Source organism: Rhinoraja longicauda, chromosome 14, assembly GCF_053455715.1.
Source record: "Rhinoraja longicauda isolate Sanriku21f chromosome 14, sRhiLon1.1, whole genome shotgun sequence".
In the NCBI taxonomy this organism is placed as follows: domain Eukaryota; kingdom Metazoa; phylum Chordata; class Chondrichthyes; order Rajiformes; family Arhynchobatidae; genus Rhinoraja; species Rhinoraja longicauda.
The window spans coordinates 29653258-29681056 of NC_135966.1; the positions used below are offsets into that span (position 1 = coordinate 29653258).

A 27799-nucleotide genomic window follows, 5' to 3' on the forward strand; every position below is an offset into this window, starting at 1 on the left:
GGAGGGAGGAGAAGAGAGGAGAAGGGAGGGAGGAGAAGGGAGGGAGGATTGGTGCTGGTACCGGGTGAGGGCTGCGACCTGCTCCGTCCGATAACACTGCACCAATCCGCGCCAGTTTACCGTCGCTCGATCGTGACAACCCCTTCCTTCCTTCCCTCCCTCCCCGGCCTCGGGTTAATCCGTTCAACCCCCATATATCAAATAGGGCTGAGGCGAGTCCAGCTGGGCTTCACGGTGCTGCTGGTAAATCATCTGCTAATAAAACCGCGACATGAAGATCAAGGACGCCAAGAAGCCTTGTGAGTTTGTTAATTTATTGGTCTTTTTAACCTCGAACAATAACGTCATTACACGTTACAGTTTTGTGGGTGGGAATAGTTAATGTTGCCATTTATTCTGCATCGCAGCAGTATTAGACGGCCAGTCATTGCGCGATGCCTTGTGTTCCGGCGGGGTTTTTTTTTCTGCACGAAAATGACAATTGGCAGTGAATCGAAGTGAGACGTCCACTGTAATGAAACGACGTCTGAGAACCATCTTTCAGGAAATGGCCATTCGCAGCGTTGTTTCTTCCCTCCTCCTTCCTCAGGAAGTGGTGCCACCATGGTAATGGAAGAGACCCGCTGTATTCTCATTTGCAACAAATGTGCAGATTGGTTTGATGTTCCGTGATAGAATGTGTTTGTCACTCACGACCACATCAGCGACGAGAGATCCCTTGTACTGACACAACACGGATTGTCAGATTTAGATTTTATTCTCCATTTTCTTAATCTTTACCGGGGTAAGGTTTTATATACGTGTGTTTGGTCAACGTTCTGAAACATCATGCAAGCTGACATATTTATAAAAACCCTGTGTGGGAAGGAATTGCAGATGCTGGTTTACACCGAAGAAAAACCCTCTTGTATAAAAATGACATTAAATGATTTTAATTACATTGATTCCTGCCATTGTAATGCGACTTGGAATTCATTTGGGGAATCATGTAAAATATTTCTATTTCTCTGCGTTTCTATGTAATTATTGGAAAACTATATACTTGCTTTACATGACATTAGAGAACTGATTTTTTTGGGGGGGGGGATATTCAATGTACTTCTCTTTTAGCACTTTTTAATGGAACATAATTTGCTGTTAAAAGCTGGCACCCAATGACATTTTCAGAGAAATAGGAATAGAAGTAATTCAGGGAATCTTCAGAAATGAATACTTAATGCTTAATGACTTGTATATTATATAGTTCCAAACATAAGTGCTGTTCAAAGATCTGTTTCCATCGTTCCAAATGCAAGTGTTCAACAATCTATTTCCATAGTGGACATGCCCTGCAGTACTATCTTCCTTACACATTTCTTATTCAAGTTATTAGTAAATGATAATGCTACAACTACTGGATTGTCATTGTAAACCCATCTCTTTCATTCATGTCCTACAGAAGAGGAAATCTGGCCTCTTTACTCTGTCAGTTGTGATCTAAAAATTTCCATTGTTCTGTCATTTCCATCGGTATTTAGAATAAGTCAAGCAGTAATAGAGCATACTGACAAATAAAGAGTTTCTTAAGGTTGCTTAAAGTCTGTCCATTTCTATTTAATCCTCTTGGAGGTAGACTTCTGTACTTTGAAATGTAAACAGGTCAAGGGCAATTGAATCTTTTTTTTAAACCTGGTATACTAGAAATCTAAAAAAAATCCGAGAAAATATGGGTCTATGGTCTAAACCAACATCTGCAGTTCCTTCCTATATATTTTCTTTGAGATTGGTTGAAAAATAAATATTAGCCAGAACACCCGTTGCTTTTTTAAATTAGTGGATTGAGACAATCCACAGTTCTGTGCCAAATGTTTCTACTCTTTTGTGAATGCTGGACATTTGACAATATATACCAAATATGGAGATCGATCGGCGTGCCCTTTGCACAGTAAACAAGCAAATTATGATCCTACTTAAACATTAATCAAGATGGCTGCCACAGTCATGTATCTCATAGAACTCATGGCTCTAGTGGCCTGCATTTGATCCTAAATTCTGATATTGTGTGTGGAGTTTGCATGTTCTTTCTGTGATTGGAAGAGATTCCCCGGGTGCACTGGTTTCCTTCCCCATCCCTAAGAAGTGTGGAATTGTACGTAGTATAGAAGTTGGGAGGTCATGTTGCAGTTGTATAAGATGTTGGGGAGTTTAACGAGATCTGGGTGTCCTAGTGCATCAGTCAATGAAAGGAAGCATGCAGGTACAGCAGGCAGTGAAGAAAGCCAATGGAATGTTGGCCTTCGTAACAAGAGGAGTTGAGTATAGGAGCAAAGAGGTCCTTCTACAGTTGTACCGGGCCCTGGTGAGACCGCACCTGGAGTACTGTGTGCAGTTTTGGTCTCCAAATTTGAGGAAGGATATTCTTGCTATGGAGGGCGTGCAGCGTAGGTTCACTAGGTTAATTCCCGAAATGGCGGGACTGTCGTATGTTGAAAGGCTGGAGCGATTGGGCTTGTATACACTGGAATTTAGAAGGATGAGGGGGGATCTTATTGAAACATATAAGATAATTAGGGGATTGGACACATTAGAGGCAGGAAACATGTTCGCAATGTTGGGGGAGTCCAGAACAAGGGGCCACAGTTTAAGAATAAGGGGTAGGCCATTTAGAACGGAGATGAGGAAGAACTTTTTCAGTCAGAGAGTGGTGAAGGTGTGGAATTCTCTGCCTCAGAAGGCAGTGGAGGCCAGTTCGTTGGATGCTTTCAAGAGAGAGCTGGATAGAGCTCTTAAGGATAGCGGAGTGAGGGGGTATGGGGAGAAGGCAGGAACGGGGTACTGATTGAGAGTGATCAGCCATGATCGCATTGAATGGCGGTGCTGGCTCGAAGGGCTGAATGGCCTACTCCTGCACCTATTGTCTATTGTTGGTGAGACCGCATTTAGAATATTGTGTTCAGTTCTGAGCACCATGTTATTGGAAAGATATTGTCAAGCTTGAAAGGATTCAGAAAAGATTTACGAGGATGTTTCCAGGACTAGAGGGTGTGAGCTATAGGGAGAGGTTGAGGAGGCTGGCTCTCTATTCCTTGGAGCGCAGGAGGATGCGGTATGATCTTAGAGGTGTACAAAATCATGAGAGGAATAGATCGGATAGATGCACAGAGTCTCTTGCCCAGAGTAGGGGAATCGAGGACCAGAGGACATCGGTTCAAGGTGAAGGGGAAAAGATTTAATAGGAATCCGAGGGGTAATTTTTTCACACAAAGGGTGATGGGTGTATGGAACAAGCTGCTAGAGAAGGTAATTTAGGCTGAGTATTTCATAGTTTAAGGAAAAGTTAAACAGCTACATGGATAGGACAGGTTAGGAGGGATATGGACCAAGCGCAGGCAGGTGGGATTAGTGTAGGTAGGACATGTTGGCCAGTATGGGCACATTGGACCAAAGGGCCTGTTTCCACACTGTATCACTCTATGACCATTGGGTTTTATTTTAAAAGTCACCCTTGTGCAGGTGAGTGGTAGAAACATGAGAGAGTTCTTGGAAATGTGTGGTGAATAAAATGGGATTGATGTAGTGTTGGTGTAAATGGATGGTTGGTGCAGAAGGTGGGCCGGAGGACCTTTTCCATGCCTTATGACTCTACGAAGATCAGTGGATTACTAAACACAGACGTGATCCGTTTGTCCCAGGGGATCAATTAGTCCTAAATACTTTATGCAACTGTCCATCAGCACCAAAGTTGGGGTAGTCTGTTTAATCAAAAATAATGATTTAAGAATTGCCATAAAGAGCTGGACGCTGATTTTTTCTGCTCCTTTGTATAGTGATTTAATGGTGCTGCCTTGTCATGTCATGAATCTTGAGCGCTATGCGATAATTACCAAATCTTGCATCTCATCAGATGATTTGTAAATTGGTCATTTTTTTCACTTCTTACTGGTGAGCAACAGGAACTCGAGCAGTCGCCCCTTCTGACGCGTAAAGTGTTTCCTCATCATCCATGAGCCATTTCAGCTTGGTCACTTGACCTATTTTCACTGGCGTCCTATCACCTTTGTTCTCCAAGCCTGTACTGGCAGAATGTGCAAATAGTTCCCCCCTACTTGGAAGTTGTGTCCACCCTTTCAGAATCCCTACATCTGTCCCCTTTTTTATTAATGACCATGACATGTTTCATGCCAGCTGTTGTTTAGCTGTCCAATTGCTTTTCTTCTGACTCTTTGTGCTAAGTGGGCCCTTTAATTCCAGGTATATCAAATCCACTATCTCCAATCCAACCATGATGTAGCACTGAAAGTTTCCACTTTCCTCATGACTTACTGTGACATAGTGACCTTTATCAATGTTTCTGCAGCACTGCCAGTGGTTGACTAACTGTTTCTATGCTGTCCAGCTCTAGAGGAGATTCAATTCAATTCCACTTTTAACATACTCTGTTATTACTGGGATATCAATTTCATCTAAGATACATATTAAGATGTGCACTCCTGGGCTCTTCAAGGTTCAGTCCTTCCTCCTACCTTCTTGATGTTACTTTGTTGTATCATTGTGAGACATGATGTTTGTTTCGTTGACAGAATCCTCTACCTGTCCACTTTTCCTGAGCTATTGGGCTGCTTGACCAAAGTACAATTTTGAATAAGTCTCAACTTTCTCGAACTAATTGAAAAAGTGAAAACTCTCATCATTCTGCCTTAAACTTTCTCTCTAAATAACATCCTGCTGTTTAAAACTACTGTATATTTTAGGCTATAACTTTATGTTCAATATCTTTTCCATCGCAAAGACGTGGATTTAATCTCCGTAACTAAAGTGCATTTTATCTATCTGCTACTGAAACTCGGCAGAACAGCTTAGTTACATCCGGAGTCAGCCCCCTAAGCTTGTCCTGTGGTATCTCTCTCTTCATCTGTCATCCACCCTGGCTCACACAAAACTCCTATCTGGTTCTGACATCTTCTAGTGTGTCTCGTTTACCTGATGTCAACTTTGGCCTCTTGGAGCTTCAAAATTAAAAACAAAATTGAACTTGTCTCTACAGCTAAGTACACATCTCCTCACAATCATCCATGTAGCTATGTTTCTGCAGACTTAGACTTTCAGATGCAGTGATATGAGAAATCTAGCTACCAGAAATGGAGCCCTCCACTTCAGTGCATGGACCACTGTACAGAAGGTGAAGGTCACTTTTGCCTTAAAGTTCCTAACCTTCTCATTATTGGCTGATATGTGTTGCCTCGCATCAGAGCAGTGTTGATGTCACGGGCTCCTCGCCCAAAGAGAGGGAAATTCATCTCCTGTCCAGAGAGCGTTAAGTATCACAGGCAAAACTGACTTGCTTGGGATTTGGGTCTGCCAAAGATTCAGAGTATAAGAAAATAACTGCAGATGCTGGTACAAATCGATTTATTCACAAAATGCTGGAGTAACTCAGCAGGTCAGGCAGCATCTTTCTCCCGAGATGCTGCCTGACCTGCTGAGTTACTCCAGCATTTTGTGAATAAATCGATTTGTACCAGCATCTGCAGTTATTTTCTTATACTACTGGTTGCTCCACTGCGATTTCTCTTCGAGGTATGTCCACTTTGAAGAAGTTCTCCTCCTCTCTTCGACGAGAGTTTAGCAACATGCTCTCTCGCTGCTCTCCCGGTGGCCCAGCACTTTAACTCCCCCTCCCATTCCCAGTCTGACCTCTCTGTCATGGGCCTCCTGCAGTGCCATAGTGAGGCCCGCCGGAAATTGGAGGAACAGCACCTCATATTTCGCCTGGGCAGTTTGCGGCCCGGTGGTATGAACGTCGACTTCTCCAACTTCAGATAGCTCCTCTGTCCCTCCCTTCCCCTCCTCCTTCCCAGATCTCCCTCTATCTTCCTGTCTCCACCTATATCCTTCCTTTGTCCCACCCCCGACATCAGTCTGAAGAAGGGTCTCGACCCGAAACGTCACCCATTCCTTCTCTCCCGAGATGCTGCCTGACCTGCTGAGTTACTCCAGCATTTTGTGAATAAAAAGATTCAGAGAGTGATAGACTGCATGTGTGGTTCTGGGGGCATCAGATGTGAACCCTGAAATGTTTGTCAACTGAAGCTGCTATCACTCTAGTGAATGCAAATTGGGGTTGACTCCCCGCCCCCCCCCCCCCCCCCAGTTTCTCTCTACACCCAACTCTGTGTATCTGAGGCAATAATCTGGGGCTCCTTAGGCAATACACTGGGGCTCTTGGAACCACCTCCCCTCTCCATGGTTCCTCTTTCCTGTGCAAATTCCTGGAAATGGGGAGCACATCAGAGGCTGATAATGCGGAAATGAAAGTCTCAACGTCTTGGAAATACCACCCGCCATCCAAAAGACACTGGCAGGGTTGGGAGAGATCTTCTCTGCAGCTGCAATTTAATTGAATAATGTTCTTAATTTGTCTTGGTGTGTAGTTGCAAAACTATTGAAAAGGCTTTGACGGTTTCAGTACAAAACAACTTGTCAATTACCTTAAGCTAGGGGAAACCCGCACGGTCATGGGGAGAACGTCAAACTCTGTACAGACAGCAACCATAGTCAGGATTGAAACCCGGGTCTCTGGTTCTGTGAGGCAGCAACACTACTGCTGTGGCACCGTGCTGTAGCTGATCTGCATCAGCTGAAAAAGGCAAAGGCCGTTATAACTTGGTTATTTTGATGCCTGCAAGCTGAATTTGACTTGTGCACTATGCTCCCTTGGACATAACCCTCCCCATTGCTGTGCTCCTTCATGTACATTGTTGGAGTGGCACTACTCACCAGAAGCACAACAGCCATTCGGGATATCATAGTATCTAAGGGGTATGGGGAGAAGGCAGGCACAGGTTACTGATTGTGGATGATTAGCCATGATCACAATGAATGGGGGTGCTGGCTCGAAGGGCCAAATGGCCTCCTCCTGCACCTATTTTTTATGTTTCTATCTCACCACTTCAATAGTAGAAAAGATGACTTACCTTCCAGCAAAGTCTACTAACCACAAGGAACAAAAATACGGAATTCCTCAATGATACAGTTCCCACAGACTCGACCCTTTGCTACTGATCACCTCCATGTTGAAAGCCAGGTGTAAGTTTGTGTATGTCTAGACCACAAACTTATTTATTATGTTCACAGTTTCTTCTCCCAATGGCTGGGTCTTTGATGCATAAGGAGTCATGTGGCCATCAAAACAAAATTCAGCTGTTTGCAAGTTGTCTTTTTTTTTTGAATAGCAGAAACAGGAACAGTAATGAACCCCACAATCCACATCTTTGTGCTACTTACCTGCTCTTGTACCTCGCCTTCACCTTTTATTCACATTTTCCAAGATTCCTGTGCTGTTCAAAAACCTCTCACTCAGTCGTGACGATATTTAATAGCTAAGCACTCTCTGTCCTCTGGACTGAAGAATTCCAGAAGATTCCCAACTCCCACTAAAGGGGGATTTGTGTTATGCATTGTTTGGTTGCTCTGCCCCCTGAATGGTCATTTACATTGTGTGTATTACAAAAAGCTGGAGTAACTCAGTGGGTCAGGCAGCATCTCAGGAGAGAAGGCCGTTGCGTATCACTGAACTCAATGGGTGAATGAGACAAACGTGAACATTTTCTCATTTCAAACGTGCATTTTGTACCTAGATATTTTAACAGTTCACACATACTACATGAAGTTACTGCACAAGCTTTGAGTCGCTTCACTGGCTTGCATTTTGCAAATGGATTTCATAAAGCATGCAGTCCCTTGGTTTTGTTTATCAAAAAAGTGCATACATCGGAATTTATATAAGAACAGAATGATGGAAATACTCAAGTCAGACAGTATCAATGGAAATAGAAACGAAGTTAGTGCACTGACAAGAGTCTTTAACATGAAACAATAATTATGGTTCTGTAAATGTTGCCTGACCTGACAAGTGTTTACAGAATTTCAATTTTATTTCTTGGTCCTGTGTACCCTGTGTCCACATTCAGTGAATTTTTTGTTCAAGCACTTAACTTTCACATCGTGAACAGAAAATCTAAGTGCATTTTTAATCTGGGGTATGTCAAGATGTGTTTTAGTAATTTTAAATATCAATATTCATTGACTATAGGCAATGATGAGAGGTTTCTGTTAACATATGGTATATAACATATTTTGCTATTCCTTTGCAGCATTCCCCTGGTTTGGGATGGATATTGGTGGGACTCTGGTGAAACTGGTTTATTTTGAACCAATTGATATCACGGCTGAGGAGGAGGAAGAGGAGGTAGAAAGCCTAAAAAGTATTCGCAAATACTTGGTGTCGAATGTTGCCTATGGGTCTACGGGCATCCGAGATGTGCATCTGGAGCTCAAAGACATGACACTCTGTGGCCGCAAAGGAAACCTGCACTTTATCCGATTTCCTACACATGACCTACCTACCTTTATTCAGATGGGGAGAGACAAGAACTTTTCAACACTACATACTGTGCTTTGTGCCACTGGAGGGGGTGCTTATAAATTTGAAGAAGAATTTCGTACGGTAATAAAATGTTAATGACATCTTATACTAAAACTAATCGTATGTGAAGATAAAATGCATTCTTACCAAGCTTAATGGATAGCGATGATCGAAAGGCTCCCAATTTAATTCTTTTCCATCCCATTTATGGCTGTGGGGTGTCCAGGATTGAGTTCAATTAATTGCCTGGTGATGCTGTCTAAAATTAGTGCCTTTTATAAATAACCACTTGAATGGGACGGTAATAGGTCCAATTACCATCCTGCAGATTTAGTATCAACGAAACAGAAAAAGTAGAAAGAATAGAATATGGAATGGTGAATGATGTCAGATGTATTGTGTACAATAGAATTGCTGCAATATCATTGCATTGTTCTTTTTTAGAAACCTCAAAACTGTACAAAAATACATTTATCCATCCCACAATCCCGGCAGGGAACTCTGCTCGAATGGAACCTGAGTTAACCAATACTCTACCACAGCATGAAACTGTTTCTCTGCCACAGTCTGATGACACACCTTTTTTTTGCATTCTGCACGGATTTAAAACCCAATCTTAATTTATCTAGTATTATCTGTTGCCATACAATTTAATCCTTGACCTCTAACCTCAACAATAATAAATTAAAGTGACTGCAGAACACTGGTGTTGCAAAGACTGTCTACTTTCACAGCATAATTGATTGCAATCCAGTTTATAGCATACTAGGATCATGACATTAAGCACCATGGAAACATTATAAACTTGTAATTATAATATTTTGTTTGGTGGGGGGAGGGAGGTTGGCACAATGGTTTGTCGCACAAATGGAAAGATTACACTCTTCCGATTCAAAGGCTGCAATGCATTTTCATTTGGAACTGAAGTGAGGTGGTGCACTACAGTAGCCTACGCAAAAATTGTTTCTGTTGGTTCAGACTTTGGTGTTATTTTAGTTTTGAATAATGAGTGGCGGTGTTGTGTCCTCCAATCCCCATAAACCACCTATTCAAAGCCGTGCTCTCTGTACCTATCCCAGCCAAGTCCTGTTCACTTATCACTTTCTCCCTGCTGTCTTGCATTTAACTCACAATGCCTGAACACTTGCAAATTGAAACTCCCTTGTGCTTAACCTCCTTGATGCACTCAATCCTTTCACAATCTGTTATCTCCCCACCTTTACTTTAACCCGTAAAAAGAATAATAATTAAAAAACAGTTGTGCAGCGGTAGAGTTGCCACTTTACAGTGCCAGAGACCGGGGTTCGATCCTGACTATGGGTGCTTGTCTGTACGGAGTTGAATGTTCTCCCTGTGACCTACATGGATTTTCTCATAGAACTTCTGTTTCCTCCCACATTCCAAAGACGGACAAGTTTGTATGTTAATTTGCTTGGTATATTTTTTTTAAATGTAAAAATTGTCCCTAGTGTTAATATGCAGGGATCGCTGGTCGGAGCGGACTCAGTGGACCAAAGGGCCTGTTTCCTCGTTGTATCACTAAACTAAACTACTTTCCTCCACACGTGCAATCAATTTATTCAAGTAACTCTGACCTTTTCTGCATCTCCTCAATGATGACAATAGCCTTGTTTTCAGCTACCTAAATTGCAAACTATTGGATATCCATCCCACATTCCTGTATGAATCCCCCCCTCAAGCCTTTGGTCACCATTGGTAATATTTCTGGTTTTGTCTTTGATTTTGTGTGAATACCCAGAATAAAACAGTTTGAAGGTTACTATATTTGAAAATGCCATGTGAAGCACTGTAAAGCATGTTTTGTACTATGTGCAGTCAGCAGTACAGTAATGGACTCTGTTCTTGCTTGCTCAAGACTCAACTCATTAGCAAATAAACACTAAATCAGGGTGAAGTCATAGCAATTACAGTTCAAGTACTGGAGTGGAAATTATAGAGCATTTTAGATTAGTGAATTCAAAGTGTCACATAATGTCAAAACTGAAGGCAAATTCTTCTCATTATTGTTATTCTGGTACCAGTTCATCCACGTAGTGATAGATATTCATACTGTTCCGCAAACAGACTTGAAGTATCAATGGTTCTGATAAAATGTACAAAAGGCAATTTCTGGCTTGTCATTTCTAGATGATTTCCTGAACTAGTTGTTGTTCTTAAAGACCCAAAAATCGAGAGCATAAACTTGAAGAAGCTATTAATTTGTAGGAAAAGCAGACACTGCTTCACGGTCACCGTGGCGTAGCAGTAGAGTTGCTGCCTTACAGAGAATGCAGCGCCGGAGGCCCGGGTTCAATCCCGACTACGGTTCTGTCTGTATGGAGTTTGTACGTTCTCCCCGTGACCTGTGTGGGTTTTGTCCGAGATCTTCGGTTTCCTCCCACACTCCAGGGCTGGGAAATGAGCATCAGGAGGAGGGGAAAGGTACAGGGTGAAGGGTTGGTGGGGGAAATGTGTGTGTATCGAGGAGGAGGGTGTGTGGGATGGGTGTGGGAAAAGAAGGCAGAGTAGGGAGTTATTACTTGAAATTGGAGTCTTTGTTGTGTGTACTGTTGAGTGGTAACCTACCCAAGCAGAACATGAGGTGTAGTTTCTCCAGTTAGCAACCAAGAGCACCAGCAGGCATTAGCAGACAGCGCGCAAGTGTTCAACAAAAGTGTTCTTTCCCCCTACTCTATTGGTCTCGAGAAGGTTTCCAACCGAAAACACCGTCTCTCTTTCCCTCCGCAGATACTGTCTGACCCGCTGAGATTCTCTCGTAGTTTGTATTTTGCTCAAGATTTCGGCCTCTGCAGTCTCTTGTATCTCCATGTTAAATTTATCTGTCTACTGGTGCAGCCTGGTCCGATAGGCATTTCCAGCACACTCTCATTTCGCATTTCCAACAACTGCTCAGTACCTTAGAGTTCCAAATTTGTTTTTTTCTCTCTCTCCTCCTTTCTCTTTCATCTCCCTGTCAGCAAATGGCAAATACCAAGCTTTCATCACTTTCTCCGTTGTATTTTTTTCTCACACTCAATGTTCGTAAGAAGCTGATTAGGCCAACTGTAGTCATTTTGTCTTTAATATTTGTTTTCATGTATGGTAATAAGCCTTGTGCCTTACTCTTGGTAACTTTACTGAGCAGAATTATAAAGCTGCCAAAGTTTTACCCTCTGTCGCGTCTCATTAATGGAGTCATAAAATTGAACGAAAGGGATGGTAGAAATTCAATTTCATGTTGTTGATCATTATCAAGCAGTAATCCTGCATCACTTTTCCAGAGAATCTAATGAGTTTTATTTATTTCAGATTGGTAATCTGCAGTTACACAAACTGGATGAACTGGACTGCCTGGTCAATGGCCTTTTGCACATTGACTCTCTCAGTTTTAATGGCCAGGCAGAATGTTACTACTTTGAAAATGCCTCTGATCCTGAGAAATGCCAGAAGATGCCTTTCAACCTTGATGACCCCTACCCTTTGCTCGTGGTGAACATTGGTTCAGGAGTCAGCATATTAGCTGTGTACTCAAAGGACCATTACAAAAGAGTAACTGGAACAAGGTAAGATGTTAAAAGTAATGAGAACTCTGTTTTAAACTGATAAAACTTGTCATTTGACATCATCAGTGTGCATGTATTTAGGTGCAAGTGCATTTGATTAGAGTCTGTCCACCAAACCTGCCATATGAAGCCGGCAACGTGAGGCTCTGCCTCGCATTGCTGTAATCACAAACTGGTCTCAAACTGTGGTCTTTGCACAATGTCTCGCTCCAAGCTTGGAAGTGGAGAAAATCAGTGTGGCTTAAGGACGAATGAGCCCAATGTGAGCCAACTAGCATTAGATGTGAGGAAGAGGGCCATTTACTTTCAAATACTCTGTTTACTCATTCTAAAATACCCTGTCTTGCATCAGATATTAATACTTTTGTTGCTTTTGTTTTAGTTTAGGAGGTGGAACCTTCCTGGGCCTCTGCTGTTTGCTTACAGGTTGTGAGACTTTCGATGAAGCTCTTGAAATGGCCTCAAAAGGCGACAGCACTATGGCTGACAAACTAGTACGGGACATCTACGGAGGGGACTATGAACGATTTGGTTTGCCAGGATGGGCAGTAGCTTCCAGGTAGGAAGTGATACATGTGATAGGCTAATGGTTATTTGTAATATTGTAATTTGTAGGCATAATTGTAAATGATTTAAAATAGTCTTTTAATCCCCCTTAAGTAGTTTAACTTCAACATTTTATGCAGGTTTGCATTACTTGAACAACAAATAACACTTCATTCTGAAATTAGAGAGTGCTCTACAGAATATCATTATTTTAGTGAATAGAAAAAGCTAAAAATGCACACAAGGCTTGTGAGGAAACAGTTGGCTGGGAGTTTTGCCTATAATGTCAGCCTAGCGTTGTTATTTGAATTTTGGGGGGGGGTTTTGCAACTTTTTACTTTCAGTCGCCATTTTTTTTGTCTTTCTGTCTTTTCCTTTTGAATTACCTGACTGTTTCTAATACAAGTAGTGTATATAGTATTTGAAAAGCAGCCATTGTATCTGTTGCAGGGGGAAACACAAGACCAGGAATGGCAAATGCAATAATATTTATTGAATCAGTTTTAATTAAAGTGGAAATTCAAAATCTATTTGAAGGGTACATATTTTGCACTGCCGCTTAAATATGTTTAAGTATAAATTCCCATATTTTATCAAATAGTTTAATGAATATTTACATTAATGATCTGGATGATGGTGTGGCAAATTGGATTAGTAAATATGCAGATGATACTAAGATAGGTGGTGTAGTTAATAATGAAGTAGAGTTTCAAAGTCTACAGAGAGACTTGGGCCTTTTGGAAGGGTGGGCTGAAAGATGGCAGATGGAGTTTAATGCTGATAAGTGTGAGGTGCTGCATTTTGGTAGGACAAATCAAAATAGGACGTACAGGGTAAATGGTAGGGAATTGAGGAATGCAGTGGAACAGAGGGATCTGGGAATAACTGTGCATTGTTCCCTGAAGGTGGAATCTCATGTGGATAGGGTGGTGAAGAAGGCATTTGGTATGCTTGCCTTTATAAATCAGAGCATCGAATATAGAAGTTGGGATGTAATGTTAAAATTGTACAGGGCGTTGGTGAGGCCGAATCTGGAGTATGGTGTGCAGTTCTGGTCGCCAAATTATAGGAAGGATGTCGAAATGGAGAGGGTACAGAGGAGATTTACTAGAATGTTGCCTGGGTTTCAGCACTTAAGCTACAGAGAGAGGTTGAATAGGTTGGGTCTTTATTATTTGGAGCGTAGAAGGTTGAGAGGGGACTTGATAGAGGTTTTTTAAATTTTAAGAGGGACGGACAGAGTTGACGTGGGTAGGCTTTTCCCTTTGAGAGTGGGGAAGATTCCAACAAGGGGACATAGCTTCAGAATTGAGGGACAAAAGTTGTTATATGGTTATATGGTAATATTGCACCAGAGAGTTGAATGTTTACAGTGTGGAACTTGGCCATTCAACCTTGTGTCTGTGCAGGGTGTCTCATCCTTTCTAACTCTTCACAACCTTTATAGGTTTAGTATTTCATTCATGGAGTTCTGGTTGTTCCATTACAGGAAGGATGTAGAGACTTTGGAAAAGGTGCAGAGGTTTAACAGAATGATGCCTGGATTAGGGGTTATTAACTACAGGGAGAGGTAGGACAGGCTTGGGTGGTTTTCTCTGGAACACCAGAGGTTGCAAGAAGACCTGATAGAAGTACATACAAAATTATGAGAGTCATAGATGGGGTAGACAGTCAACCATTCCCGCAGGATGAAAAAATCAAATACTACAGGCCATAGCTTTAAGGTGAGCGAGACAACGTTTAAAAGGGATGTGTGGGGCAAGTTTTTTATGCAGATGGTGGTGAATGCCTGGGACATGCTGCTAAGGGTGGTGGTTGAATCAGATATGATAATGGCATTTAAGAGACTTTGGGTTGGCATATAGATATGCAGGGAATGGAAGGATATGGATTATGTGCAGGCAGAGAAGAGTTGGGTTCAGCACAGACATTGTGGGCCAAAGGGTGTGTTCTTGTCCTATACTTATCTGTCTCAACCTGGTGTTTTTTTTTTATGCATTGAAAGTTCGTGCCTCTACCATGCTTTCAAATAATGAATTTGAGATGTTCTTTTAGATAAAAAAATATCTTGTTTATCATTTAATCCTCCTACCAATTGCTTTAAAACTATGCGCTCTCTAGTGAGGGAAGCTGATCCTTCCCATTATAATATCCATCAGTTTGTTAGTTACAAACAGCAACTGCGGTAGATATGAAACGAGATAATAATGGCAACAGTTTGTCCAGAGAAGAACGTGTTTAGTTTTTCCTTGTGAAGTAAGTCAGCCACTGTTGTTTTTGATTTCTTGTGATTATATCGATGAATTGTGTAGTTTAAGTCAGGTGCTATCTGAATTATATCATATAAAAAAAACAGCAAAAATGCATTAAAATATGTTGAGTTTCTTCTTGGGCATTGGAGCTGCATAAAGCTGTACTTTTGAATCGGTTTTGAAGTTCGAGAGCTGGTCTCCATCCTTTATTGCCTTTTCCATTTTAATTATTCATTAATAATCACCACCGCAATACCTACCTATGACAGTCAAGGCCACCATTAGGCTAAGCTGTAACAACCCCCACAGTTCACCAGTACTGCTTATAATGCTTTTTCAGAATAGCATTTGTATAACGATCACTCTGGTTTTCTACCTGCGGGTACCCAGCAGCTTCAGAATTTATCTAGTTTTTGGCGTAAAAACAAAATAACAGTCTGCTCACTTTGTTTAGTTGCTGTATGTTTCTGGTATGTACATGTGTAGTAGATGCCTCAAAAATATTCACAATTAAGATGGATGAGGTTTGGGTGTTGAGGAAGAGTTGGTCTGATTCACTTTGTTTAATAATATTTTGTTAAATTCTAAATAAATCATGTTGGCTATAAGTGGGTCTTTCTTTTGTTTATTCCTTTGCAGCTTTGGCAACATGATTTGCAGGGAGAAGCGTGATTTAGTTAGCAAAGAAGACCTAGCAAGAGCTACCTTGGTCACCATCACAAACAACATAGGATCCATAGCTCGTATGTGTGCACTGAATGAGGTATAGTGGCTTGGTCCCCTTTTTTTGTAGTTTTGACGTATTGTGTATTTCCTGGAAGTCCTCTGAAAGGCAGAATATACCATAATTGAGAAAAGTTCAATTTGATCGTGTTTATCTTTAAATTTAACTTCGCGCTTGATGCTCAGGTGTTGAAGTATCAGGTAAGTTATTTTAATAACTTCATAAGTTGTAGGAACAGAACTTAGTTGAGTCTAGTCCGCCATTCAATCATGCTGCTCTATCTTTCCCTTTCAACACCATTCTCCTGCTTTCTCTCCATAACCTTTCACACCTGTATTAATCACAAATCTGTCAATCTCCACTTTAAAAATACCCAATGACATGGCCTCCACAGCCATATGTGGCATGAAGTCATTAAAGTAATCTATTAACCTTCAATTGTACTTTGTTGCTTTGACGTCCTAAATAAACTGTCATAATAAATAGTTGTTCTGCTGCTGAGATTCCTATTTTACACAGAACTGAACGGGGTAACGTTTGGCCTCGGGCTCTTCACTGTGTTTACTACAACTTCTTCACTACACACTGTGTACTGCATTGCACTTACAGTTGTAACATATTAAATACATTTCCTCCTCACTCACTCTTCACGGTGGCTACTGATTAAAAGGTAGCAAATCCTAATGTTTTTATTCTTTCTTGGGAATTATAACATCAGTTATCCTCTGTTTATGTAATTTCTGCTGCATTAGTAATAAGTTTAAACTAATTTCTAAATCCACATTTACCTTGGTAACACTGAAACTGGAGGCAGTTTAAATTGTGCTTCTGATGTTTAAATATTTGATGCAAGTTTGGACTAAATTGTATTTTATTTAACTACTCAATTAAAATTGTTGCAATATCAAAAACTCTGCATATTTTATGTGTCACAATTTTAGAACAAAGTAATGTGTTCAAAAATGAGTAACATTACAACATTCATTTGAATGCCATGTGGATGAAACTTTCCTATTTTGGAAAGAAAAGTTTCCATACGCCAAGTTCCATATGCTATCAAGATGGACATTATTTTGGATACATGTCTGCTGTGATCTTCATCTTAATATTTTCTGATCAGAAAGCCTATGTGTACACACAGAATAATATTTTTTCTCGAAGTTACAACGATGGCCAAAAGCAGTGAAAAGATCTTAGAATCTCTATATTTTCGGCTTCTTTACAGTGCTGCCTTGTGACATGAAAATCAAGCAGCATTGTACAGGGCTATGAAAGTACGGAGACTTGGCACCTTTGCAGACTAGAAGGAACCCTCTCACTGCAGCCTTGCTTCACCAACTAAGTTGCCCAAGTCCATATCTATTCATGTAATTCCATTGTGAAATCTGCACAAAGCTGTTTTTTGTGAAAGGCATAATAAGTTTATAAATTAACTCTAGCAGAACCACAGAGACCAATGTTAATACAATCGTGGTTTCAGTGGGGGAAAAAACCATGATCCAAGTGAAAACGAAGTAATGTGAAAATGAGCAAAGATTTAGAAGGTGACTTCTACAATCTGTAATACGAGCTCAATAAATGCTAACTTCTTGAAGTGCAAAAAAAACTTCCTGCTTGGTGATATTTTTGGAGGCCCATGTACTTCAGTCTGATTCAAGCTTTACTTGCAGGCATGAAGTTCATCTGATCTCCTTGTGCACAATTGACGTCAATCTCCAAAACATATTTTCTTTTTGCACAAATGGTGTTTAACCTCCATTAAGTCCCAGGTTAACATCCTGAAAAGTGTTCATTGGAAAGCATTCAATTTTGTGTACATTCTCAATGATCGACTGTCAGGGTCAAGTGATGTTAAGAGTAAACTGAGGTGATATAAACATTTACTTTGAAAGTTTAACCTTTGAAAACAATCTTCCTTGTCTCCTTGTGTAGGAAAGAACTGCAGAAGCTGGTTCAAATCGAAGATAAAGACAAAATGCTGGAGTAACTCAGCGGGACAGGCAGCATCTCTGGAGAGAAGGAATGGGTGACGTTTCGGGTCGAGACCCTTCTTCAGAAGGGTCTTGACCCGAAACGTCACCCATTCCTTCGCTCCAGAATCTCCACATAAAATATGCTACCTGTCCCGCTGAGTTACTCCAGCACTTTGTGTCTAGCTTCCTTGTGTCTAGCTTCCTTGTGTCTAGCCTCCATCTTAATTGATGGAGAAATATTTTTTTTGGAAATAACTATCTGTTAAAAAAGATCATTCAAGCACACAACTTCAGGTTGCATTGTTTTACATTCTACCGAATCAAATTCAGTGCTTCATTCCTTTGTGATTCTGTTGCTTGCAGAAGATAAACAGAGTTGTTTTTGTTGGCAACTTCCTGCGAGTGAATACACTGTCAATGAAGCTCCTGGCTTATGCATTGGACTACTGGTCAAGAGGACAGCTGAAGGCATTGTTTCTCGAGCATGAGGTACATAGTTCAGTGGATGGTTTGTTGTCTAAAATGATATTACTATAATCCTTTGCGTCTTATCCAAATTAAAAATGGAATTTATATTTAGTTTATAAACAAAGTGTACACATTATAGGATGCATTACTATGGAATCAAATCTATGGACTTATTCATTTGGTGTATTATTATGTTTCATGATACTCAGCCTTCAAGGTACTGTCACTTTGAAAAGAGTGTTTTGATTCTGATTATTGCTTGATACCTGTTGGCATCATTTGATGTGATGAGTGACCAGGCCAAAAGAGTCAGCAAGATGAGACCTAAGCACTAGTTTTGGAAAGATAAAACTTAGCAAAGTTGATTAATTCGGATCCTCGTACCATTCGTACAAATGAAGATTACTATCATACATCAAAAATAAGACCATCAGGCATGCAAAAAGTCAACTGTGTTTACTGTACCATTTTCGAACTGCTTGACACCAACCAAACGGGTCCCAGCTTTGTGGCATTGAATGTTCCCACTGAGCTCATCACTGCTTCGTTTACAATGGAAGGCTATAATAAGATTTAGTGCCCCTGGTAAGGAGGACTGAAAAAAAACACTTTGTTCATAGCAGCAGTTTCTTTCAGACTATGTAACAAGGTCACAGCAGATCTGCACTTCACTCTTTCCATCATCTTGGAGTTTAAGAATTTGACAGACCAAGCATCCAAGTCTGTAGGGAGAGAGAATTATAGATCTACTCTACACTGTGTGTGAAAATGCTTCCTGATTTCACTCTTGTGTGGCTCTGTAGACTTAAGCTCCTCTACCCTTCCTGGACTCCCCAATTAGCTACAGAGTTCTCTGTTAAAGTCAAATATCTTTGATTGATGAAGGGCTGAGCATTATACATTCGAAAGGTAAAAGGTGATAGTTGCTAGCCAGAGTATATCCACTGAATCATAGTGGAATGATGCATCAGGAGTTTGTGAGGGAAAGTTCAGTATTGGTTGAGTCATTGCCATGGACGGATGTAGAGGTTTGTGAGCTGTGAGACAGCTGCTCTATTTAGCTATACCAATGTGTCGACCGGTGGTAGTGAATGGTTCATTACAAGAACAAAAGTGAGGAACAGCTGAGAACCTTTCATTAATGTGAAGGCCAAGAGATTTCAATCTTTTTATCACCTCTACCTTTAGTGATTGGAGCAGAAACGAGCTGGGATAAACCACAATTTTCTTGGGAAAACTACTGTTCTGTTTAAATACAGAAATTAAATTTCCATACCAAAGTTCTAAGTTGCTTTATTTTTAAACTACAGGGTTACTTTGGAGCAGTCGGGGCTCTGCTTGGACTTCTGAATTCCACTTAGAACTTGAGTATTCTACATCATGGAAATGGAAGAAATGTGTACAGCTGCATAATGTTTAGGGAATGGGAAACAAATGCATTCATCCAGGGATTAAAAACCTGTTAAAAATCTGTGACAAAGATGAGCCACACTACAGGCTGGTTTGTATTACTGAAGTATTCTTTCTACTTGAATTGTGAAAAATCTTACTGTTTTAATTGGGTCCAGTGTATTTAACTGCAGTTAGTTCTCGTTGCAATGTTCCAAAATACTTTCTTCTATTGCCTCATCAACTGAAATTATTTGGGGTTGTTAATCTAATTTTGGATTACTGTTAGCTCATTTAAATAATCTCCATGGTACCCTTAAGCCTCTGCGAATCAAAGCTGCTTTTGCAATTTTGATACTAGGTATTAGCTGTTGATTACAGAAAAATAAGTACTGATTTGCAGAGGTATTATGGAGAATGTATGTAACAACACCTGGGACTGGTTATCTACCCAATGGAGAATGTTTGGAAGTTGTAAGAGTGTTTGCTTTGTAATATAGGTCGCATTTTAACATGCCTTCCTTTAGAAATAACTTGTGAGAAAATATGTACAAAAATCTTCAATGTTGCCAGATTCAATGTTGGCAGCTATGACGAGAGCCCATTGTCCCGGGAAGGTCCACCTGATGTCTCTGTACTTAATCACCTAAAGTGGCTTTTATTTATTTTCTAAAGTAGTTGTTAATTTTATTTGAAAATTTTGTATTTTAGAAGGGAGGGGTGTAATTATATTTTGATCTCTAAAAAGCCTTAAGCCCATATCAGCTGAAGCTGCACAAGGTAACATCCTTGCAGAAATTGAGGACACCTAATCTTGTATATAACCTTTACCGCCTTTAAAATAGTGTTTTCCGTTGAAGATATTGAACGTATTTCAATGCTGAGTGTGGTGTATCTGACTATGTGGGTCCATAAACCATCAGAGCGGAGTCAGCAAGTTTTATGTTCTTCATCGAAACAAGTTGATTGGATTACTCCCTTGAATTTCCTTGATGTTATCTGATTTAATATATTTATGAATTTTGTAGAGGATGTTAATTTAATTTTGTTTTTCATTGAAGAGTGCAATAGTCGTAGACTAGTGCCTTCACGTTGATGTATGGTAATTTCTGACTGAGTGACTGTGACATACAATAATTGCTGGAGACGCTGATAATCATTTGACAATTAGGAAAGAATGTGAGCAGTATTAATTAAATGTACCCTGATTGTGTATATTTTGCTAATTGGCTGCTACTGTTAGTCTATCACCTGTACAACGATCACGTGCCAATTGTTCATTTAGTCTTCACACCTCACTTAGTTGGAGCATATTGCTATTCTAGTCTCCGAAGAAAGAGACCATTAGTTCAATAAAATGGCCACAAACTATCTGCAGATCATAGCTTATTTTCATAATTCCTTGTGATTTGAACCTTCTGCAGTTCTTTAAACTGCAGCCTCTATGAACTCCAATTGCAAAGGGAATCCAGCTAATTGTTAATAGGATTAGGACCAACTGTTTGAAGGCTTCAAAATTTGGTTCTTGGGTGTACAATAAAGTGAATGAAGATTAAAAACAATATAACAACTGAAAAATAAGCAGTGAAATGAACCTGGACCAATAGAGGCAGCATGTTGTCAGCAACTTGTAAAGAATGTTACCTTAAGTACTTAGGATGGTTGAATTTTTAATTCATTTTTGTCAGCTGCAAGTACACCATGTCCAGCACTTACTGCCTTTCCTTGTCCTGCTTCAATTGTTTGCTGCTTCAGAAAACAGTTAAGAGTCGACTACATTGGCATGGGCCCGATCAGCTCAGAATGGCAGTTTTCATTCTACAAAGCACAGTACGGTTTTTATAGAAATCTGTCCTCCAGTCACTTTTTGTTATGTATTTCTCTAATTCTACTCTTATCGTGGTGTAATTTTAACTCGTATTATCTTAATTATTTTAATGTCTGGATGAGTAGAATGATAAGAATTTCAATCATTGATATTTCAGTGGTTTTTTTTCATCATTCCAATCATAAGCAATTCTTCTTGGCCCAATGTTCGTGCTACAATGCTTTTTTTTTTTTAAAGGGCCATTTTTGAAATTCATATCTGAATAGCAATTTTAGGGTGCATGTTGCTTCACAAGCTAACAATGAGGCTTTTTAGGGCTGCTTAATTTGATGTTGGCATTAACTTCAGAGAGACAGAAAATGTGCTATTGATGTCCCAATGGTTTTTCCCGTCATTGTTCCTTTAACTAGTTAGGATTTAATTTGCTCAACATTTTAAACTCTTAAGTTGAAAAACTTGTTCTCTTCATCTTTCTGTTATTTAAACACATGGGAAGCATTTCCCCCATTTGAAGTAGATGGGTCACAACGACGGTCACGGTGACACAGCGGTAGAGTTGCTGCCTTACAGCACTTGCAGCGCCGGAGACCCAGGTTCAATCCCAACTACAGGTGCTGTCTATATGGAGTTTGTACGTTCTCCCCGTGACCTGTGTGGGATTTCTCCGAAATCTTCAGTTTCCTCTCACTCCAAAAACGTACAGGTATGTAGGTAAATTGGCTTGATAAATGTAAAAATTTCCCCTAGTGTGTGTAGTTAAGTGTTAATATGCGGGGATCACTAGTCAGCGCAGACCCGGTGGGCCGAAGGGCCTGTTTCTGTGCCGTATCTAAACTAAACCAGAAATTAAAAGCCAATTAATACCCAAGAATATCAAAACCAGTAGACTTTAAAATCTATTTGGAAGTATGCAATGAACTCCAATATTGAAAGTGAAGTTGCTCTGGGATTTTGTATATTGTGTAACCAGAACTAAAATTATACATGTTTTGAAATGTATTACAACATAGAAGGAAGCCATTTTGATCCATTTGTGCATGTTCTGCTTTATTTTTCATACACCATTTTCCTCCCACCACATACGTCTAATTCCCCGCTGAAAGGCACTACTGCATTTGCTTCTAAAACTCTTGCAGTGCATTCCAGTTTATGGCATTCTGCCTGCTGGCAGTCTGACTGTAAACATTTCCTCCTCAGAGTATAGTTTTTCTTCTGTGATGGATTACACTCCTGTAGCATAGCACCAGCAAAATGTGCATTGGCACATTGAAAGCATGATATAGCAGGGATTAAATAACATATGCAGTCTTTGCACGATAGCTCTATGGATCCTTTTCTCTACCTGTTTTTAATGAACAGATGTTTGGCGATGAGCAGTGTATTCATTACAAAGGTTGCTTGGTACTGTTTAAAATCAAACTTCAAATTTAGTTCTGAATAGGTGTAGATACTATGAAAATTCATCATCTAATGTAATGGGCTTTGTTTAATGCATACAAGTTATCTTAAAATCTATCAGCTGGATTCCTTAAAATAAACACTTGGCATATGTGGAAGAGAGTGCAATCACGTCAACTCCTCCATGAATGAAGGTGAATTACAATCTGTACTAACCCACGGAGAGAACATGAAGTGCAGAATGAACATTCCAGCAACCCCACTGGGCAATAAATCGTAGTAAAATGCACTGTATTTCACAAGATCCAGTGACTTAACCAGTGATCTTCTCCTTTTACTCCCAACTCCTTCCACTGCTGCCCCATTCCACCTACTTACATTTATTCTGAGGTAAAATATACGCTGCAAAGATGTGGACACAAAAAGTTTATGAAAATTGAAAAATAGGAACCTGTTTAGCAGTGTACTTACATTGTTGTCTCTGTGTAAGTAATAAAATCAGGACTGGGAATTTCAGCAGTAGCTGTGCTGACGGACAGCAGCCAGGATCTCTTTCTGAAATGGAATTTGGTGAGTTTTGCAATGGAAAGGAATTTATCCTTGGAAGTTTGGTACTGAAGTTCTTGAGCCCAGCCTAAAACACTCAGTCCAAAACAACCGGTCTCTTGTCGCGAAGTGCAATTATTTAATTGGCAATGTTTGTGTTAAGTACGCTATCTCCCTCTTGGTGCAACAGATTTTAAAAATTGAGATTTACCTTGAGGAGATGAACCAGGTAGTAATAGAAGCTATCTTATTGTTGTGCCTCGTTAAATAGGACCCCCTGTGATTAATTTCTATAAGGTTGAATATTTCTTCAAGCACCTAAACAATTTTCTTATTGTTTTGAATTCTTTGGTCTATCCTGTTCAAATCACAAAGTTTTCCCCTTAATTACCTGCATACATTTTTTCTTATACATTGGGGGGTAGAAATATTTTTTAAATAATTATTATTAATTACATGATTTGGTAACAAATGAACTAGTACCACTGTAATAAGCAGGAAATTAAAGGTCTGCTGTAAAGTGTGTCTCAGAGAGAAGTGAACTGCACACTGTACTTGTGTTCGCATTACTACTATCTAAAATTTTCATTCCCTCTAATTAGCATAATTCCAATAGCAAAGCAGATTAGTTTCTTTGCAAGCTGGTTTATTTAAAAATGATACCTTTTGGGCAATGCTTAACTTTCTTGTGTGTGCACATGCCACACCCTGACATCTGCAAACATCTCTAGCCTCTGACTATTCTTATGGAAAATGTTCTTCTAAACTTGTCACACTATAATTTCATTTCATACACTTTGGAACATGTTTGTAAACCATTGCTATTATAAATTCCTGTGTCTACCTTCATCAAAACATTTTTTAAACAAAGTAGTAGTGTGTAACTTCAAGCAGAGGATTAGCTTGCGAATGCACATCCTGATTGAAGAATTGCTTAACACCCCTGCGTGTGTATCACCGTAGGAGGTTCACGAGTATTTAAAAATAGAATGTTAGTAACATTTGGACTTAGGTAAAAATTTAGTGGAAGGTTTCCACTCTAAAGTTAATTCTGCTGATTGTTAACTGACGAGGCCTGATTAGCAGTGGCCTGAATTTTAGACTCGGGTGTAATCCAATCATCAGTACTTAGTTTACCTGCTAAAGGGTAATTGACAAGTAGTAATAATTCCTGTAAAACATTTTGAGAAAGCATTGAAGGTGGAGAGACTAAACCTGTATAACCTTAATTATTTTCATAACGCATGAAAATCATACCTAGATTTTACCTGTGAACAATAATCCATTCTTGTGATGCATAAGTTTTCAGTCCAATAAATGCATCAAAGTAGTGTTTTGAGCGTGCCAAGTTGAGTTTCAGTGCAAATGATCTTGTGCATCTATCATATCCCTGAACATGAATATACAAGATCCAATTATGTCTGCTAGCTTCCAAATGTAAGTAACCCAGGCCTGCCATTTGAATATGCAGCTGACCTGCTAAATATTTCATTACTTTGATTTGATCTGCTGTCATTTGCAGAACTCAGCAAGTGAGATCAAGTTAGCAATTTTTTTTCCTATATACTATTGGTGCAATCTTTTTTGTTTTAAAGGACCAAATTGTTAGGGTGTTTTGAAAGGACCTTATTCTAAAAGCATTTTGTATGAACACTTTTCCCCTTTGAAGAAATGTGCTGACCGTCAAAATGAAAAGCATATGCATTTGGAGCAAGATTCGTCCTGAGAATGGTCTAGTTTTACATCCCACCTGAAAAACTTAAATTGTTAGGTGTAAGTTTCATAACTGATTTACACATCTGCTGTCCAATATGCCTGAAACGATGTGACTCTTTCCCAAAAGGTTCCCTGTTTACAAAAGTTGACTTGTTTGCTGCTGTTTTGTATAGAAAACTTCCATCTCCTGGAGGATTAGGAAATCATATTCCTAATGCGATTTGAGTATGCCACACAGTTTAAAGTTTTATGGGATTAATTTGAAAGGGATAGATATCACAAAATTAACAAAACTTCCCATGATGTCACTTTTTTATTTTTTTTAAGTACCCGAAGTGAAGGTGGGGTAAGGCTGGAGATAAAGATAAATCATTGTTTTTATTGGAGCAAGTTCTGACACAATATCAGAGAGGTGCATCTGGATGTCAGAATGAGCAGTTTAAAATGTGAACCGAAGCAATGTGTTTAATTTATATGGTTTAGATTCCAGGTTATCCAGCATATGTTTAAATGAACAGTTTGCTTGTTTCTTGGGTTTTTTGCTTTTTAAATTATCTGTATGGATTTGAATTCAATCTGGGGTAAATGATGAGAAGTAATTATTATTAGTTCAGGATTATGAAAGAAAGAAATAACTTAATCCGGTCATTTGTAGACATTAAAATATGAATAAATTCATTGCTTAATCTGAATTTGAAAGAGCCTGTACTAATGTAAATAATGGAAATATTTCCTGATTCACTTGACATTTCTGTGAGGTGTTATCTACTGTTACCTCTAACCCACATATTTAAAGCTATGATGATTTAACTGCCATTGGTTAAAAAGTTTATTCAGTGACTCACTTGTGTAAACTCATTTAAGTGGTATCGAGCTGTAAATCAACTGGTCTCATTCTTGCAAGGCAAAATAACCTCACTATAGACCCATGGTGCCACCTGGTTAGAATGTGAGGATTATAATTCATGTGCTAAACTTTGCAAACTACCTAGTTTTTTTTAGCTGAGGGAGTGTATAAAATTCACGGTTGAATTGGAATAAAATGTTATCTATTGTAAAACCTGTTAACCAATTGAATTGCTGACATTGAATTTGGATTTTTGATGCTGTTAAACTTTGGGTAATGTTTAAAAGACAGCAAGAGGGGAAAATAACTTCCAGTGACTTTTAAGATATTCCTCTCTTTCTCCATCCCCCTGCCAAAATAGGTTAAAGTACATGATGCATGTAATCAGTCACATAATGGAGATTATATTAATAGTAACAGGATGTTTATCAAAAGTCTTGTTGCTTATTCACACCTTGTAAAGATAAAGTTTCTAGATAAAACTAACCATCATGCTGAGGTATTTTGCATTGAATAGAGACTTGAATAATTTTCTGTATGCAGAGGTAACTCTAAGTATTGGGTCTTGGCGATTGTGGTATTATTCCAAAACCCAACTAGAGTAGGATAGGAGTGTCATCGGTTTTGCCTTTATGACCAAGAATGTCATCTTCTAAAAGCTGGATCTGATTAGCTAAATAAAAGCTTTCAAAATTTAAAATGGGCTTCTGAATTCAGGATTACATTTTTGAAAATATACGGAGTAACTTTCCCGAAAGAAACCAGTTCACAACTCTCGCATGGGTGGCATGTCAACTTAGCCTTTGAAATCAGCCTGATTAGAAGAACTAGTGGATTTTTTTAAAACTTCATAGTTATTAGAATAGCATGCAGATGAGAAGCTATTGTCTTGGTATGGAATAACAACTGAAACCTGGATGAAACCAATAATGTATCAAGTCAGTATGCATAAGTTGCCAATTTAAATAATTCCAAGAAAACGGCAACCACTCTATTGCCTAGGAACAGGGTGTGGTGGTGTTTTATTTCCAGGTGTTCCCTGAAGTCTAGCGTAACTCAGGGAAAATTTGAATAATTACACACGTTTTGAGATTTCCCCAGAATAAAAATGTGGCACCCTTGGCAGTTTACGGGAACTCTTTTTGGAAAGACTCCCAGGAAAATAACACTTCTCTCTTGTAGCAAGTTGGAGGTTCTGAGCGTTCCAACTAAACCATCAGCTTAACCTAATTGATTAATTAATGCAGTTATTGAGATAATCAGTCACCAGCTGCATGAGGTCATCAATCCAAAGCATGAATAAATTGGCCACAATGCTACCATGAAAAGGAAGATTTAATATACAAGTATTCTACTATATCAGAAAACTTACATTTGAAATCTTTTAAATACCTAATTTCATTGCAGTTCAGTAACTTTAGGCTAATCTATGCTGGGTAAAGGTGCTGTTTAAATGAACTGGTATAATTATAACACAACGTTTGTACAGAGATTAATAAGATTGAGTTGTAGATTATTGTTTAACATTTATTTAGATGCAGATGTAAATAATTTAACTTTTTTGCCTCACTAAAGTTTAAGTAAACATGTTCTATAATTCGCTGCCTTTTGCACGAGAGTGTTTGTTCTGTGTATATTTTTATTATGAAGTGTCTTGCTTTTAAAATATGTTTTTTCTTTTCCTGCACTAAAACATCCAAAGGCCAAACTTATACTGGTAGCATTCCCATCAACCATTCAGCTACAGTCTGTTGCAGTACCTGTTGCATGATCTGATCTGTTCTTGTTTGCAGGCCACATTGTACATTTTCTGCTGATAAAATAAAACTAATCTTTGATTTTAATCTTTGACTTAATTTCATCTTGTTCAGCATCTTTTTACATTTGAAACTAAACTCAGGATATGTAGCCTGCAAATACCTTCAATTCTGGAAAATCTTGCCTAGTGAGTGGTAAATGAAACGAGGTAATGCCTTTGGAGGGGGAGAGGGTGATGGGAGGTGTGAAGCAAGAAAGTGGAGAAGCAATAAATGGAATGATAGAGGAACAGAAAGACCTTCATAGTAACTGGACGTAAATAAGCTGCAATGTTATCCATGATTAGCAGGTGTATAGAATATTAGAGCAGGGAGGTTTTGATGGAAC

General features: G+C 39.3%; 1 protein-coding gene across 2 annotated transcripts; it reads left to right on the forward strand.

Annotated features, from left to right (window-relative positions):
* LOC144600159 (pantothenate kinase 3) lies at nucleotides 1-27498 on the forward strand. 2 transcript variants are annotated; one of them, XM_078411619.1, is made up of 7 exons: nucleotides 1-299; nucleotides 8133-8485; nucleotides 11714-11967; nucleotides 12350-12526; nucleotides 15405-15528; nucleotides 17826-17951; nucleotides 19241-27498. In XM_078411619.1, the coding sequence occupies exons 1-7, from the start codon at nucleotides 272-274 to the stop codon at nucleotides 19289-19291; spliced, it is 1113 nt and encodes a 370-aa protein (XP_078267745.1). In that variant the 5' UTR covers nucleotides 1-271; the 3' UTR covers nucleotides 19292-27498. The 2 variants fall into 2 exon arrangements, with proteins under 2 accessions (XP_078267745.1, XP_078267746.1); XM_078411620.1 differs by lacking the exon at nucleotides 1-299 and adding an exon at nucleotides 580-784.
* The last annotated feature ends 301 nt before the right edge of the window (nucleotides 27499-27799 follow it).

Coding starts and splice junctions, on each gene's coding strand:
- LOC144600159 (XM_078411619.1), top strand. CDS start 272: ATGAAGATCAAGGACGCCAAGAAGCCTT. Junction 300..8,132: donor CAAGGACGCCAAGAAGCCTT/GTGAGTTTGTTA, acceptor ATTCCTTTGCAG/CATTCCCCTGGTTTGGGATG. Junction 12,527..15,404: donor GGATGGGCAGTAGCTTCCAG/GTAGGAAGTGAT, acceptor ATTCCTTTGCAG/CTTTGGCAACATGATTTGCA.